This window comes from Diorhabda sublineata, chromosome 6, assembly GCF_026230105.1.
Source record: "Diorhabda sublineata isolate icDioSubl1.1 chromosome 6, icDioSubl1.1, whole genome shotgun sequence".
NCBI lineage: Eukaryota > Metazoa > Arthropoda > Insecta > Coleoptera > Chrysomelidae > Diorhabda > Diorhabda sublineata.
The window spans coordinates 26,623,367-26,642,567 of NC_079479.1; the positions used below are offsets into that span (position 1 = coordinate 26,623,367).

At 30.8% G+C, this 19,201-nt stretch overlaps 2 protein-coding genes across 6 annotated transcripts in view; both read left to right on the forward strand.

Moving 5' to 3' along the window:
* LOC130446020 (uncharacterized) overlaps positions 1 to 14,258 on the forward strand; it is a 240,557-nt gene extending 226,299 nt beyond the window's left edge. For all 5 annotated transcript variants that reach the window (XM_056781994.1, XM_056781993.1, XM_056781995.1 and 2 more), the window contains one exon: positions 4,682 to 14,258. In XM_056781994.1, the coding sequence (XP_056637972.1) occupies positions 4,682 to 4,911 (230 nt within the window). In that variant the 3' untranslated portion in view covers positions 4,912 to 14,258. The remainder of the gene's footprint in view (positions 1 to 4,681) is intronic.
* A 1,498-nt stretch (positions 14,259 to 15,756) lies between these two features.
* Positions 15,757 to 18,544, forward strand: LOC130446022 (S-adenosylmethionine-dependent nucleotide dehydratase RSAD2-like). The gene is made up of 5 exons (XM_056782000.1): positions 15,757 to 16,092; positions 16,391 to 16,611; positions 16,781 to 16,944; positions 17,336 to 17,525; positions 18,207 to 18,544. The coding sequence occupies exons 1-5, from the start codon at positions 15,804 to 15,806 to the stop codon at positions 18,369 to 18,371; spliced, it is 1,029 nt and encodes a 342-aa protein (XP_056637978.1). The 5' UTR covers positions 15,757 to 15,803; the 3' UTR covers positions 18,372 to 18,544.
* Positions 18,545 to 19,201: the final 657 nt, after the last annotated feature.

Sequence of the window (19,201 nt, forward strand, 5' to 3'; positions counted from 1 at the left end):
AGTCTTCAGTTTCAGCACTTGCTTCTTCATTTGAGATGAATTTCTTACCGGCAAGCATTTTTTTTGAGATCAGCGAAAATCCAGTAGTCACTGGGGGCCAGATCTGGATTATAGGCTGGAAAAGAAAGCAATTCGAAATGTAATTCTTTGAATTTAAATATCGTTATCATTGACTTGTGAATCGGTGCATTGTCTTGGTGAAACAGTAGTTTTTTCTTTGATATATGAGGCCGTTTTTCCTTGATATTTACATTTTATCGATCCAACAACTCTATGTAGTATTCGTTATTGATTGTCTCTCCCTTTTGGAGATAATTGATGGAAAATATTCGAAATACTGAAGCCATAACTGACTGGTGTGCTTTTGGACGCTTCGGACCTGGTTTACTGGCTGCAGTTCACTCAGATGATGATGGTTTTGATTCTGGAGTAAAGTGATGGAGGATCCATGTTCCATCCATTGTTTACATATGAACACAAAAAATCTGATTTATCACATGTAAACATGGCCAAATACTGCTCTGAATCATCAACACGTTGTTGTTTTTGATCGTTTGTGAGTAAAGGCAACACCAACTTTGAAAAAAGCTTTCTCATGGTCGAATGATATCTTTATGGTCTCAGCTATCTCGCGCAATTCTAATTTACGATTAGATATAACCAATTTGTTGGACTTTTTTGATGTTTTCTGGAGTAACCACCTTAATTGGACGACCAGAACGTTCACCATCATCGGTGTCTGTACAATTGAGCAAATCAATTACAAATGGTTCTTTTCGATAGAGCAGAGTCCGAATAACACTTTTGAATCCATTGCTGAGCTTTTCCAGAATTTTTTTTTCATCAAGAAGCAATGATAAATTAACACAAAAAAATGGTTTTGAAAATAACAAAAGTAGCTTCACTTAAATCGTTGTCACTTATTTATCACTAATCGAAAAGTCATGAAATTTTACACACAGACTTTTGAAATTTGGTACTTCATAAACGTCATATGGATTTGACAATAACAGTGCCATCTGTGTATCAGTCACACGACTTATTGAGTGATGTATTATTTGTTATTATCAAAGGTATTGACCATTATACTTTACTGATAAATATTTTCACCCTAAATCCTGTCTTCCATAAACTGATGTTAGTTTTTATTTGTATAAATTATGCATTCTTATGGTTTTATTTTGCATATAATAAATCATTTTACTTATAGACCTCTGCCAGTTTAAGTCTGGGGTTAACAAATGGTTTTGTCAAAAATTTTAATATATAATTTTCGAACCAAACCGTTTGAACATTGTAGGGAATTTTTGAGAAGTCTCCTTGATAGTAACAAAATCCCTTAATGTCTTGAAATCTGTATGCAATTACATTTAATAATGGATGACCATAAATTGACGCAAGCTTTGAATTAAACAGATTAATTAGTGTTTTGATTGTAATTTTTTATTGAATCATAAAATACTTAGTTATTTATGGAATAACACATCGAAAATATGGCCTTCACGGCTTTCCATACACAAAAATACTCGTTTAACGAAATTTCCCATGACCATTTTGCATAAATGCGGTTAAGTTTTTATGAATCTCCTCTTTTAATGCACGCGTGGTTGTGGGCTTGTTGACATAAACCTGTGATATTAAATAAACCCATGAATATAAAGATTTAGGTGTTTCAATACTACTGAAAAGAGAGAGTACACGACTACGAAATGCAGTAATTGAAGTGTTTCATTGGGTGTATGGAATATTGTATCGTCTTGTTGAAATCACATCAATATAATCCAATTTTAGGAAAAAAGAACTGTGTTATAATGTCGCTATATCGAGCAGTCTAATTTTAAAAAAAGTATGCTTTTAGCCCAAAATTCACACCAAAAAGTGTTACTTTGTGGATGCGTTTGTTTTTCGGCAAAAACATGTGGGTTCTCAGGACCCCACAAGCAGTTATTTTGGCGATCAACAAACTCATCTAGGTTAAAATGTGCTTCGTCGTTTACGACGATTTTGCTCAAAACATCAGCATCCATTTGTTGATGCTCGATAATCCATTCAAGAAACTTTCTTCACTGTTGAAGTCACTTGTGTTAATTGAATTTTTTAAGCATGGAGATGCAGATCTTTAGTAAGAGCTTGTCCACGACGCCGACAGGAGATTCCTGGATTGTCTCACACACTGCTTCGATATTGACATTTAAACTACTTTTTTTTGGACGATTAGTGGGCTTGGCATCTCCAGTTGATGAAGCTCCAACACTATTCCGACCATATTTTCTATGAAATTTTCCAAATGCGGTCGCCAAACTTCCATTATTTTTGAAATTTTACTCAATAACGTACCTAACCCTAAACTATCAGTTTTATTCTAATTTCTGAATATTTTACAGCATAAATGGCGTTAATTTTGGGACATCCTTTATATCAATAGTATTTGATACAGCTTATATTATTAGTATAATATCAAGATTTTCATTAACAATTGTTTTTATTAATTCAGAGCGTTACTTTAGTGTTTTAAATCAATTTAAGTACAGAACGTGTTTTGTGAATTATGCCGCCAATAATGTTAAATGAACGGACTAAAATTTTTTTATGAAAATTTTTATTGGGTGTATAAATCAAATTTCCCACGTTAATCTATTTCATTTGAATCATACGATGAAATTGTTTTATTAAATGATATTGCAGATTTTATAATGAAATTAAACTGTATAGAATACCCAAATTAAAAATGGAAACTAATAACAATTCAAACAAATCAATATTGTAAAAATAAAAATCCTGAACAACCCACCCACCCGTCAAATTTAACATTCAATATTGACGGACTTCTTAGCATGTGAAAATTCCCAATACCCATTTCTAAGCGTTTTGGAAAAAAAATCAAATCGAATCGCATCGATTATTTCAAAAATAACCAATTTGACACGTTTTGAAATTATTGTACAATTTTTTTTTATTCCGTGATCTCGAATGCAATCATCAGCTACCAAAGTATTTGACTCAATAGTGAAGTAAAAAAAATTATGGCATATTCACTTACTGTTCTGTATAAAAATTATTCTTTTAGTTTTTTTCTTCAACTAACTGCACGTTTAAATATAATTTTTTTTAATATTGTCAATAAAACACGGCAATCCCGAACATTTTACTGAAGTACGTTCTATCACTATATAATATCGTTTATTCTGAATGGTCAATATTTTAATTTTTTTATATATTTTCGGTTCTAAAAATAGTATCACAGTTTTATTTTCACTATAATCTTTTATATTATAAATACATTTCACTTGTCACGTTTACAGTGTGTACAGAAACTTATTGACAACATTTTGGGAGCAAATAAAAGAGATCAAAATATTAATATAATAATGGATCAACATCCCTAATGGGGATTTTCTACTACCGCGATCTCATGGTATCATATTGAATGTTATAGATTTTGTTTCTTTTCCCCATACATGCCCCAATCACTTAACTCGGTGGATTTTGATATTTTTTTACAACATCTTCTCTGCTGAGCCCGGCAGTTAATTCTAGGTTCGTTCTTATCCTATATCCCCCTTCACTAATTGTTCTGATTATCTTCCTTTTTGTTGTTCTCAATATTTCTCCTTTATAGTGTCATTGCTTCAGATGAGTACATCATTAATGGTCTAATAAAGCGTTTTCGTAGTGGCAATGTGGCAAAATTTAACATCAAAGTGTACTAACTCCAATATATTCCAAGCTTTCGAACACTTATGTATTCATCTTCTGGTAAAAAAATTAGTATAGAATTGTGATGTTTTAAAATTGGTTCTTTCTTTTAAAAAAAATTGAATTCATCGGTCCACTATTCTTTAATAATCATTTTCTAGAGTCTAGACGATAATATATTCTAACTTCACTTTGATTACTTTTAATCTCTTCCAAAATATTGATATCAAGTTCCTTGACACCTTATATATCATTCTATTATACTTTATGAGTTTGTTTACTGATTTATGCCTGCATTCTTCATAAAATATGCCAAATATAACATTTTGACGCTATAAGTTATTTTTATCAATGGATGTAAATTAAAACATTAATGTACAATGTGTCTTTACGTTTTGTTTTGTTTAAAAACGTGTTGTAAGCATATCTAAAAATTTAGCAACATAGATAAATTTTCATAAAGATCCTCAGTGTGACTATTAATAAACTAAACACGTTTATGGAACTTTATAAATAGTGACAAAATGTATAATGGATTCATTCATTTTTCATTACTTTTTTTAAACAAGTTTTTTTGACTTTAATCATTTGAAAACTTATAAAATCATCGAATTATTTTGGGTACAGGATTGGGTAAAGTTGAATAATTTAACGACTTCGATTGATGTGAATACAAGGAGTTTATCTTTTGGAATAAATTCAGAAATTAAAATTTTCTCCATCCCAATCCATTTCTAGTGTCGATACAAATCGATTTTCAATCCATTTAATTTCTAATCGATTATTGTTTTATACACATTTGTATCCAAAATAATCATAATAAAACGTTCCATTTGATTTTGATCAGTAAGCAAAACTCCCAAACTGACAACACCCGTGCAAAAAAGCAAGGGTATTTCAGTAAAAATGTTGGGGATTTTAAAGCTTCCACTTCGGCACCATGCACCCCAATGACGGAGACTACAGTGTGAAAAAATGCTTGTAGCCAACGCCATCAGGCCCGAATTAGCCGTCGTCAGAGCTGGTGTACCCATTTACAGACCAACAATTATTGGTAGATCGGATTTTTTTGTTCGATACGGCACCAAAGAGAGAGAAGCAGTCGCGTCGTTCGATTTTTTGGATGAATTGAGTGCGACGAGCTGTTCAATCGAAGATACTCCCGAAGAAGGAATTCACGAAATTAAAGAAGACGTAGAACGCGTGATTACTTAACGAGTTTGATTTTATAAATAAGAAAAATTGATCCAATCTCGCTTTTTTGAATTATTGGTTTTGATACGTTCCATCCCATCCAATCCGAACGCTACAAGAACTCGTTTATCGTGTTCTTGTAATGGCGCAAATTCATTAATGGGATATTCATTGTTTGATACTTTGCGGAATAATTTTTTTTTTCTGAAAACAACTCGATTTCTTACTGTTGGTATACGAGGGTTATTACTTAAGTTTTGGTTAAGGTACCTCCAAAACATGTGATTTGAACGCATCAACCGCTTCTTCAGATGTACAAAGACGTTGGCCTCGTAATTTATTTTTGATCTGCGAGAATAATAATAAATCGTTGGGTTGCTCCAATAGAACAGTGGCGACAAGTACAGTTATTCTGAAAAAACTGGCCACCATTTGCTTCGAAGTGCTTCGTGTGCAAACAACTCTTGTTGGATTTGTCTCGTCTTGGAAGACCAATTCATGTTCAGTTTCGGGTTCAAATGAATAAATCCATGATTCGTCGCCGGTCACGATCGTATAGATGTCTTTGCACCAATCGACACGAGTTTTTTTCTGAGCGATTGTCAAATTATGGGTTATCCAACGCGAACAAATCTTTTCGAGAGCGAAATGTTCGTGGACTATTGAATGTATGCGAGTGGAACTAATACACAAGTATGCCTCAATCTCGCGGTATGTCACATGATTAACTTGCAATACCAGTTTACGCACAGCATCGATGTTTTTCTTGTAAAACAGCCGATTTTGGACGTCATTCGCATAATCCATGTTGCGAAGTGCGACCAGCGAAACACGGTGGCAGGAGATGGTACTGGTGTTGATTTAATTCACGTTGTAAGTCATAGAAATTCTTCAAGATTTAATTATATTTGTTGATCAAGATGAATATTTCACGTATCTATCAGAAACTCAAATAACAATCGTTTGAAACACGTTCTAAGTAGTTCGTCATTAAAAATGTCAAACTTTATGATGGTAATGTTGCCATTTCTCAAAACTTGAGTACAACCCTCGTATAAATGTGATCTTTTTTTTTAATTTTTAATCAGTTTTTATTCATGGAAAAAGTTGCCAAACTATTTACGATTATTTGTTACCTTATTAACCATACTTACATTGATGGGAAAGTTCAAATCTGTATAAATCGAATTTTTTAAATGAAACTTTTTTGTTTAAAATCAAAAAATATATCAACAGAGTTGAATTCTACATATACCAACAAGTTATTAAGTTATTAATTTTTATCCAGTATTTGTTGTAAAATCATATAAGTAATAGCGAGGTTGCATCATTCCAATTTTGATTTATTTATGAATTGATAAAGGAACTGGATTTTTTTTTGATTATTTCAAAATCAATTTTATTTTCAAACGCTTGCCAATTCAATTGGATAATAATATATGTATATTAGGCCAGGAACCAGCGGTAAAAAACGTTAAAACTGTGGAATATTGTTAATCAACGTCGATTTTCATGAAAATTTGGTTTTAAACTCTACTCACCCCTTTACTCAAAATCTAACCTGTGCCAGAAGAGTGCTGATTGTAGCATGTATTTGAGTAAAATAAAGTTTGAATGAATTATTCGTAGATCTGTTGATGTTCTCAAACAAGTTTATGATATTAATCGTACTCATGCAACCCCTCCAAAGACCATACTCTGAGGGTAGTAATATTGATAGCTTTTTTAAAGACACTTATAATCTCGATTTTAATGAAAACTTTAATTCAAGCTCTACTTACCTTCTTCTACGAAGTCTTCTCTGTGCCGAACCGGGCTTTTTATATTTTGGGGGATGTAAACTACCCATTATTTGAAAAACATTTAAAATCTCAGATTTTATACATGTTTCGGGTAAAATGAAGTAAATTAGCTGACATTCTCAGACACGTTTATGATTAATAAGATTCATACCATACCTCAAAATCATCCCCTAATCATATGAAAAGTTGAAATATAATTTCAACGACAGTTTTATAATTAAAAATTATTCAAAAGCGTATTTATATCGAATTGAAAATATTTCGTCAGTATTTTTAACAATTTTTATTGTTTTTAAATATTTCAACTCTTATGAAACACACCTTCAATAACCAAAATTTTTCTACCGAAATAATAAAAAAATGAAAATTTTTTAAAATCAATGAAATTTTTTATTTAGAAAATAATATAAAAAACAATTTTGAATAATCATATTTCATCAATATCTTCTCTTCTCGTTCGTGCCTGCTGTTGCTCAATTATATACGCTACACGTTTTTCTTTTTCCAATGCTCTAAAATCGTGCTCTGAAATTTTGAAAAAAAAATAATTGATTTTCGACAATAACTCAATAGCTGAATTTTCAAGTTAGAAACTGTTTTAAAAAAGGATTTTGTAGGGAAGTTCAAGCACTTCAACGTCGTATCAGTTAAAATTTTTGTCAACCCCCGGTTTCGAAAAGGGTGCAGGGGTTTGGTTGGTACGCGAATGCAAACCTTGAATAATGTATATCGTTCAATTTTCATGATACATAAATTTCAAAAGGCTCAAAATTTTTGGTAAGAAAAACCCTAAAATTAATAGTCGTATTTAAAAAATTTTGTCATAATATGAATAGGTTTTGGTTTATTTAAGAAAAATTCATTTTTTTTTCAAATTACCGAAATGCAGTGGTCAATTTAATCAATTATCTCATCTAAAATAAGCATTCAAACCGATCAAATCACATCAATCATATCAATAATACATAAATAAAGTTTTCAATTTCTAGGTTCTCCAAAAATAGCCATCCTTCAACGTGCAATAACTCAGTTATTATTGAATTTACAGAGATCCTCTAAAATGAATCTCTTTGTTTTTCTATTAACTACAAGATATTCATGAAAAACGTTAAAAAATATGCGTTTTCTGAATGAAAAATGAGCCAACAAAGTTTTCAATTCCGAGGTTCACCAAAAATAGCCATCCTTCAACGTGCAATAACTCAGTTAATATTGAATTTACAGAGGACCTTTAGAAATTATACTCTTTTTCTATTAACTACAAGATATTCATGAAAAACGTTAAAAAATATGCGTTTTCTGAATGAAAAATGAGCCAACAAAGTTTTCAATTCCGAGGTTCACCAAAAATAGCCATCCTTCAACGTGCAATAACTCAGTTACTATTGAATTTACAGAGGTCCTCTAAAATGAATATCTTTGTTTTTCTATTAACTACAAGATATTCACGAAAAACGTTAAAAAACATGCGTTTTCTGAATGAAAAATGAGCCAACAAAGTTTTCAATTCCGAGGTTCACCAAAAATAGCCATCCTTCAACGTGCAATAACTCAGTTACTATTGAATTTACAGAGATCCTCTAAAATGAATCTCTTTGTTTTTCTATTAACTACAAGATATTCACGAAAAACGTTAAAAAACATGCGTTTTCTGAATGAAAAATGAGCCAACAAAGTTTTCAATTCCGAGGTTCACCAAAAATAGCCATCCTTCAACGTGCAATAACTCAGTTACTATTGAATTTACAGAGGACCTTTAGAAATGATACTCTTTCTATTAACTACAAGATATTCATGAAAAACGTTAAAAAATATGCGTTTTCTGAATGAAAAATGAGCCAACAAAGTTTTCAATTCCGAGGTTCACCAAAAATAGCCATCCTTCAACGTGCAATAACTCAGTTACTATTGAATTTACAGAGGTCCTTTAGAAATGAATATCTTTGTTTTTTTATTAACTACAAGATATTTATGAAAAACATTAAAATGAATGAAAAATGAGCCAACTTAAGAAAAAAAACCTTGTAGAGAAAAGTTGCTTGGAATTAGTCAATCTATCGACCTACGAAATTATTTTGATCTCTAAGCTAGAGTGGCTTTCACCCCCATCCTTCTGCACAGGGTAGATTTTGAAGGTTATGATTGATTATCAAAATTCCACGGGAAATCGACTGGTACCTGACCTATGTATCTTAATAATAATAAAAATATTATTTTATTTCTTGTACTGATTGTAAATTTTGTAATTTGTAATGCATGTAACTATTATTATTTATTTATATATCTATTAATATTGGTACCGTCTATTTCAACAAAAAAACCTTCTTAAACGTCCTACCTAATATCTACAGGGTGTCGATTGTATATTAAATTTATTTATACCTAATAAAATTGAAAAGGAAAATGAATTTATTTTGCAAATATATTAAAAGAAAACATTTTCCTCATCAAATTTTTATTTTCTAGTCTATTTTTCCTTCCTTAAAAGCTCGTTTTGTTACTCCTGTGATTGCAAAATTATTTGTTATTATAACACTGTACATTTTTATAGTCTTATATTATGTGAGTCTCTTAATTTTCAAGAAAGTTTTCTGTTATATCAAAATATTGAAAGTTTTGGTAACCCCCTGCTGCTAAATTTCTATCATATGCCTAAGACTAACATCTGTTTTGAAAATATTGTTTATAACCAGTACAAAGTTGGTTATATTGATACTGAATACAAAGTTCACTAACCACTACAACAATTTTCGCAAAAATACTTTAAAAATCAACATAATCCTCTATAATACCAAAATTTTTATTAATAATATTTTTACTGTTAAATTTTGAGCACAAAATATTCAATCTAAAGTACAGGGTGTTTTGTTTAAAAGAATTATAAACGATTAGTTCCCTAGTTCTATTTGAAGTTTCGATATTCTACTTGAACTTCTGGGGAAAAGCAGTGGCTAAATCCAAGACAAGAATGAGAGTAAGACACAAAGAATATCTCAAGTGGACAAAACAAGAAAAGAAGAAGCGGAATACCACGACGACGCTGGAGAGAAGGCGTAGATAAGGAATTGTAGGAGAAAGAACGAACTAAATAGCGGTTAGAGATTGGGAGACGTTGGAAAACGTTGTAAATCGATATGTATATACGAGGTTTATCCGAAAAATACGTATAGAACTTCATTTTTACAATTATACGATTACGTTTAGTTGCCGTGTAGTTTCTCCCTTGATGGCCTCCACATTTACAAAGTACCGCTTTCGATGCACTATTTTGTATTTCTGGAACAAGAAGAAGTCACAAGGGGCTAAATCGGGTGATCTGACAGTGTTATCGAGAGTCTTGTCGTGATGAAAGATCTACCTGCTTCCTTGTGCCAAATCCGTTCTAACTTTGGCCACACGAGCTCTGGGACGTCTCAAACCTTCAAGGCAAAAATTTCCGTTCATTTTTAGCCGTTCCCCTGCAATCAAAGAAAACAATCAACTTTTCCTTCACATTGGACCTTGATTTTCATTCCTTGCTTTGAGATTTGAGCTCCGCATCGAATCCGTAAAATCAGGAGTCGTCTCCGGTAATGACTTGATTAAGAAAGTCGTTTGTTTTTATCTGCTTCCAACCAAGTTTCACAACATTAAAACCTTTTTGCTTTCTGTTCTGGTGTCAAGAGCTTCAGAGCTTCAGAATTTCTTGTGTTGGGGATTGACAGCTAGTCAGCTATCATTCTAATTTTTAATCCGCACAAGCCCGAATCCGTTTTCATCAGAACTCGATGTCGCCGGGCGTCCTGGACCCTCATTTCTCGGTTATTCAGAACCTTTATAACCTCTTGTTAACGGTTGGTTCCTTCAGAGAATTGTCTACGTAGATTTGTTGCAAACACTGAAAAATCTCATTTTTTGTTGATGCGTTGTTTCTTGACCACAGAGAGGTCCATGTAGGCGGCAGGTGAAGAAGAGTAAGAGTAAGAGAAAGTTATTATTCAACTTTTATACGTATTTTCCGAACAAACCTCGTATTTGTACTTCATGTTCAAGTGATGTTTCTTACTCCACCAACGGTCTCTGAAAACGATAAATTTGTATTCGAAACACGCATCAAATACAGTAATAGCGTAGTGAATGTTGGTAAACACTGTATTCAGGTTTTTTTTATATTTATGTATTTTTTTTCTTGTGTATATGTACAATTATATAATCTCAATTAGGAGAGAATATTTGTAAATTATTTATTATCAAAAAATTATCATCAAAGACAAATAATAGATATTGTTCCGTTAGAATTAGATCGAGCTTAGTTTGATAAGACTGTAAATATATTTTTCTTCTCTTATCGAAAACGAAAATATTTCGTATAGCGATTAGTGGAGTCGATAAACAAGTTTTATATGAACTAGTTTTTTTATATTGCCCATCATCATATTTCAAATAATATAAACTGCTTCAATTTAATTCAGATAATGAAACTCATCGTTGTTTATCATATAATGAAACAAAAATTTTGATAATTATACCAAGGGCCTGGTTGATGGAAAAAGTTTTTAATGAAATTTATAAGAAATTTCATTCTCTACAAATTCAGTTACCACTTTTTATTTATCATGAACCGTTAACTATATATTTAGCAAAAACCATATAGTGAAAAGTTTGGAGCACTATAATTAAAAACCTATGCGTTATACAAAAAAAACTTCCAAATAAAAAAGATGGCAAAAATTATTATTCATAAAAATGATTTCCACTATTTTTGTCGTACGATGCGCGGTTCGCTAGATATTCAATAAAACGTGGATTTACATTCAGGGGGAACCCCTGAACATATTTCAAAAAATCCATTCTCTAGAATTTGCATTATGAACCCGCCAATAACTTTGTTTCATTTTATTCATTTTTATAACAAATAATTTACTACAAATTTGTGTCAAACTACAATATGGCTCTCAAATGATATTTTTTCATTTTCTTTGTTTTAAAATTGAAAAATCGATCTAACATCAAAGTACATACAATGCTTATAATTAGGAGCTGATTCAGTTAATTATTTATATTTTAAAAAATAAGTTCTTTATATTCCTATCAACGTTATGGAAAAACTATTTCAAATATAACCTTTTCTATGTACTTCTAAATGTCTCCACTAACTGAATTTATTCATGGAAATCAAACGAATTATTAGTGGTACAGTGTATGTACAATGTGATATAAAAATATTAGAAAGTTTTTCTAGTTTTAATAATAATTTTATTTAAAAGTGTAGGTAACTTCGTAAATACCAAGTAGATAACAAAGTGTTGATAATACAGGTGAAATGATAATCTTCTACGAATAATTGGGTACAAAATTATGGTTTTTAAACCCCAAAAAAGAAAATGGTAGTCACTACAATCAAATATATTTACGAAATTATTCTGTACTTATATTTAATAAAAATCTTTCATTTTCTACGCAGTAGTAACTTTTATTTATTTAAATATTCTAATTGTGACTTACTTACAATTTGTATTCGCAATATGGGAAATGAAAGTTTGTCTATTTCAACTATTTATATATATATATATATCGAATCAACCTATTTACATTCTCATTTTGGAAGGTAACATTTTAGGCGATTAAATTCGGTTTTTAAATATATTAAAAATCTTTTTCGTATAATAAATGCATTTACAAACAAAATTTCATAGTTACTTCACCTTTTTTTTTATTTACAAGATATACAAGGATAGTACCAAGCCCAACAAAGAAAACACAGAAAATTTTTCAAGTCTGGAAACAGAAAATAATCCGAGAGGGCTAAATATGGCTAATAGAGTGCGTAAGATAGCAATTCAAATTTTTATTCATTTATTTTTGGCCATTGGAATAGCGGATGTGTGAGCTGGCGCATTGTCTTGTTGAAACAACACTTTCTTCTTAGCCAAATGCCGCACATACCAAACAAACAACGCCATGACCTTGCCTGCAGATGGAACGGTCTTTGCCTTGCATGTTCAACAACGTGGCTTCTTCAAACTTAAATAATATGCTGTATAAGTTGTGTACTTTCTAATACAGTGGTATTTTTCAAGCCATCTGTAGGTCAGGCCAAGTACTTCGGAGACCATCCTCGTAATAGATCAACTAAACTACTCGCCCCGTTGTTTGGACATTAAATTAACCGAAAATCTAACCGCACCGCAGGAAAATGTCCATAGGTGTTAAATCGGAAGGCCAACTTATGAGATCTTTCTTTGTTATCGATTTACCAGGAAAAATTTCACTAATTCGTTGTAGAGTTCTATTGGAACGTATGTGGAGTTGCTTCTTCCTACTGGAACAATTTTCTTTGATTATAACCTGTTGCAGTTCAGACACGAAGAAGTCTTTTCATTATAACTGTGCATCAATAATTCCTCGCACCGACATCTCACCTTATACAGTCATATTACGTTATTAGGGGTTTCTAATAAGTGTATTTTGGATTGGTTACGCTCCAGTAATGACAATTTTTGTTATTTGTGTCCTTTAAGGTGAAAATGAGCTTCAACCGAAAACAAGATATGGTTAAACGTTGGAAACCGTTTAATCATTTAGTTTATATAGTAAAGCATCATGGGGCTTCAATTCTTGCACCAACTAAATGTTGTAACCAAATATTTGTGTAAAAATGCAAAATAATGATGATCTATGCACATTTAAATTAACAGCGTTATTCCGAATGGATGTCAGGCTGGTCTACGTTTTCGACCGTTCTAAAAGACCTTGGACGCCCGGATTTTGATTAATCCAGTATTGATCTAGTCTCTCCAAACTTCTCGACTCTTTTACCAATTAGCGCATCATTTAAATGACGTATTTTCTACAATTTTTGTAAAAATCACGATGACACAGCGCCTAAATTCTCGAGAGGCTCGGAATAGCTGCGTTTACGCAATAAGTTTCTTTTGAGACACCTTGTATTTATTGCTAAATTGTCTTGATTTCAGATCTCTTTTGATAGAAAATTAGTAAAAACAGGTAAAAAAAATTGTCGATTCGACAAATAGATTAACGCAAGATAATTTAGCAACAAATAAACATAAAAGAGTCTAAGAAATGAGAATCTAGTGAAGTAAAGAGAATAGAATAATTAAAATTAAAATACAATATGATGTTTCTCAGCTTCTTTCAAACCTTCAACACCCTTTGTATCACTAGTACAATTACCTGTACCATATTGTTTTAAAATATAATTAAAATACCTTTTACTATAATACACTGAAAAAAATAAAATGTTATACTTACCTTTCTATTCTTATATCGTAATTATATTCTTCATCCCATGTGTTTAAATATGGTTTGATTCGATATAAAAGATCTTGTATATCTTATTTAGACCATTGATAGAATTTTTAACGAATTTTCTCGATGATATAACTAACTGTACATTAAAATTTCAATGGTTTAGTAGTCAATCGCGTAACATATTTTAGACTACTTATATAACGATGTCTATAATTGAACTGTGTGTAGAGTGATGTATTTTTATATAGGGTACTTATATATTATATATATTTAGTACAAAACTAGACTTTAAATAAACACAGTACATATTTACTTGTGCGGTATTATTTTCATCCCTTTACCAATCACTAAGAATAAAAAAATCCACACCGATTCTTTATTTCTTTTTTGTAGCTCAGGGAGACAACATTTCAAAACAAAAACCATATAAGTTTATTTTTTTCATATATATAAATAGCTCAACAGGCCTTATAGGCCCAAGGCCTTTCCTCTATTTTTCTTCATGGCTGCTTCACGCTAGTTCTCTCTTCATATTCTTTCTAAATCTTCTCTACCTGCTTATCCCCTTAACAAGGATCTTTCCACCCAACTGTCTTCGTCCATTCTGGCTATATGCCCCATCCAACGGAGTCTTGGCTCTGACCACAAATCCCATCTCAGCTTGACCATACAATACTTCGATCTCTGCATTCGTTATTTTTCTCTACGCGTTCTGCTCTCGCACTCCTCCGAAAAGTTTATTTTGTTTTGTTCTTTTTTGTTCATGATCCAACACTCCAAACGTTTATCACTGTCATTTCCAGGTATTCGAACTCCTGGACTGGACTATCAAATCTATAATCTTTGTTTTGCTCTGTGCGTCACTTTCAACCGGTTGCAGCTATTCAGATCCTTTCCCATCTCCTTATATTTGGTCTTTTATTCCTTACAGAAGTTGTTTATAAACAATTAAACAAGCGTTTAAACTAGGATGGATTGGACAGTGGGTGTAAAAACATTTTAATTTTATAAAAATGTAATATCTAGACTTGTTCATAGTGAATAGATGCTAATAAATTCCAAATGTCAAGTACTTCTAGATAGTATGATAAGTTATCGATCGCTCAATAGGAAATAGGAAAAACCCCAGAATATTGAAAGAATTACATTCCAAAATCGCTGTTTGATTCCTCCGGAAAGTATTATCGACGTGCCTGTAATTCAGCAATCAATTCTACACTACCATGTATGATTGGTTGCCCAGACTCAAGAGTTAGTACAAAATTTTTTTATCAACTGGTATTGAAATCAGATATTCATCGAAACCGCTAGCTAAGCAAATCACAACTGCAAAAGTATTTAAAAATTTACATGGTATCATGTATTTTTTGTGGAGATTCCCCGAAAATCATATCTGTCTTTGAGTATGGGCAATGGTTTTCCTGAAAATCTAATTTTCATCACTTTTCTCCCCTTAATGAAGTTTTTTTCGTTGAAACTAATAGCTTTTTTGAGATTCTCTTATTTTAAAAAACGCTTGTGTACTTTTCTTGAGTCCTCAACAACATTCGAAATTACATACTAGGAAGTACAATAACATCTTCATCAGAATTTTTTATATTGTAAAAGTTTGTTTTTCCAAATTATTACTTACGATTCATCCTGTATTTTGTTAAACGTATTTAGATGAAGTATAAACATTGTAACAGCAAAATACTTTACAAACGTGATACTAAAAATAGAGAGCTTCTGGGATTCACGTAGATTCATGCTGAGTGTGCGGGTTTCACTGATAATATGTTTATAAATCGAACGCAACCAATTTGCCGACAAACAGTTGATTTTATCTATCGATGTAAAGTGCAAGTCGTAAAAAAAATGTTATACATCATTTTTTTAATAATCATATTAATATTTTTTATTATTAAAAATAAAATTATTTGGATGGAATTAAGAAATATCATTTTTAGTGAACAAAAAGATAATAATGATCGTACAATTCCGGAAAATAATATGAAAAATGAAAATTTGATTCCTACTAGTGTCAATTATCATTTTACGAGGTTGTGTAATTACGAATGCGGTTTTTGTTTCCATACTGCGAAAACTTCATTCATGTTAAATTTGGAAGATGCTAAAAAAGGATTGAAAATGTTGGAAAAAGCTGGTACGTATTTTTTTTATATTTTCAAGTTCGTATTTACACGATTTACAATGGTTATTGATATTATATAAATTATTATATTATTGTGGCTGAAGTGTTTGAAGTTAGAAAAGAAAAGGATTTAAAATAGTTTAAGGACCACAACATTATATAGCGAGATTCTGGATTTACTCACAATTAAACAAGAAAATGTAAATAACAACTTATTATTACTTTTAACAAAATTTGAATGATAAATAAGCAGTTTCTGTGCTTTATAAACATTATTTTGAAATGGATATTCAGAAAGATCTAATTTTAGGTATGAAAAAGATTAATTTTAGTGGAGGAGAACCTTTTTTACCAAATCGAGGAAAACATTTAGGAGAAATGGTGAAATATTGTAAAAAAGATCTGAAACTAGAATCTGTTACTATTGTATCCAATGGATCATTGATTAAAGAGAATTGGTTTGAAAAATATGGAGAATACTTAGATATTATAGCAATTTCGTGCGATTCTTTCAATGAAGAAACCAATAAGGTAAATATTTTTCAAGTGGAAACATTAGATTAAAAGTAAGTGGAAATGTATTTCATTATCAGCATATAAAAGAATCTGGAATAGGAAACGAAACTTCCTATTGAGATATATACTGTAAACAAAAATTTTGTTCATGTTTTTGCATGGTTGTGAAAATATAAATTTTCAGATTATCGGAAGAGGACAAAAAAATAAAAATCATGTCGACCAACTAATGAAAGTACAACAATGGTGTCAAAAATACGATGTATTGTTTAAAATTAATACTGTTGTAAATACTTACAACCAAAATGAAGATATGAGCGAACAAATTATAAAACTAAATCCCATAAGGTAGGTTTAGTGGGGTCAAAAAATCAAAAACAAACGAAATGCAAGGATCCTATCTTATGACACCTTCATTTAGTCACCGAACGTCAGTGAAGTGTTCATTCAAATTATGATCACAGTAGGTTCCCTGTAATATTTCTTGATTTACCACTTGTGGAAAAAAAGATGTGTATTTGACATTTTAGTCACAATCTGTACGTAATAATTGGAATTTTTTTTTCATAAAATTTTCATATGAAAAATAATATGTGTTTTAACTTGATTTTCTCTCAAGAAAAGTCATCACCAAAAACAAATAAAAAGTTATAAGAAATAAAAAGAAAATTATTGGAATATATACCAGTGGTGTCGGAATTGTAGGAAACATTTTATATTTCGATTTTATTTGTTGTAGATGGAAAGTATTTCAATGTTTATTACTAGAGGGTGAAAACGTTGGTCCGGACGCCTTGCGTAATGCAGAACGTTTTTATATATCAGAAAGCGAGTTTAATGAATTTTTAGAAAGACATAAAAAAGTTGAATGTTTGGTACCGGAATCTAATACAAAAATGCAAAATAGCTATTTGATATTAGACGAATATGTAAGTATTTATTGATAATATTTTATCGAAACTTCAATTTATAAGAATAAAATATTGATAGGCTGTCTTCAAAAACGTCAGATTATTTTTGTGGTTGAGGTTTAGGGTACGGAAAGAACTCAAATGTGCCGGAAATTATTTATTTTGCAATTCACTTCAATTAAATAGACCGTTCTATCAACATGTATCCCAAGTGACAGTGACAACATTGTCACTTGAATGTCCTGATTGTTGTTTAGTTTCCTTTTCTTTGTTCCAAAAGTACTTCTGGGAACTGCTAATTTTTTTCAATACACTTTTTTATAAGCATTTCATAAAATTCTTTCAACACTTTTAACAGTTGTAAACACTCCTCTCACCCCTGTTTTCCTCCTTCATGACACAACAATCACTACCATATAACACCATAGGTTGTTTAACTATCCTGTAAATTCTAGGCTTTGTTACCCTTGAGATATCTTTGGACTTTACTAGATTTTCTAGAGGATTAACTGTTTTATTGCCAATCTTTTATCGATTTCTTTAATTTCGTCTTCTTTACTTGTTGCTGTTACTCCTACTTACACCTACTTTTATAAAAATGATTAAATGAGTTAATAGCACGATTTGCAAATTCCTAGAATAGTAAATTTAAATTGACGATATGTGTTTATTTATTAAATGAACAAGGGAAATTTTTAGTTACGGTTTTTGGATTGTACATCTGGTTCGAAACGTCCATCCAAATCGATATTAGACATTGGTGTATCTAATGCATTAAAATTTTCTGGATTCGACGAAGGAATGTTCAAAAAACGGGGTGGTATATACAAATGGTCAAAAGAAGCAACAAAACTCGATTGGTAATAATAATAAATTAATAATAATAATGTTTATAATGTTATATCCATTATAATAACTTACAATGTTATCAGTTTTAGTATTTTAGTAAAAACAATCAGTATTTGTAGATAATTATTTTAACGTTACGAATTATATTTTTGTTACCTGGATGAAATAAAACTAATTGTAAAAACAAACAATAATTGTTTTATTTACATCAACAACAAATTCACAAATAATATAATTGGCTAATCAGAAACGATATATTCACCCCCTAACATCGTTATATCAAAATATAAAACGTGGGGATCAGTTTCGCAAAAAAATATCAGAATATGAATATATTATATTTTTCAACTCGAATATATTAAATATATTAAATATTAAGAAAAAATGTCGTGAATTAACACATAGGGTGAGTAGTAATTTTTCATCATATATAAAAGCGTTTTCGTAGTGGAAATATGGCAAAATTAAACACCAAAGTGTACTAACTTTAATATATTCCTAGCTTTCGAATACTTATGTATTCATACTAAAATTAAAGTCAAGTACAATATAGGAATATGTATAAATGTATAACAATAATAAAATTTACTTATATATTTACTTATTGTTATACATTTATACATATTCCTATATTGTACTTGATCATAATTTCAGTCTCAGATGATGAAAAGATAATTATTCGAAAGCTCGAAATATATTAAAGTTAGTACACTTTGGTGTTTAATTTTGGTTTGTTTCTATAGATCTACTCACCCCATAAGAAATTAACCCTCAATACTAACAAAACCCATCATATTTTGGCCGTCCTTTTATACCTTAACGAACTAGTAGTTACTACATTCTCT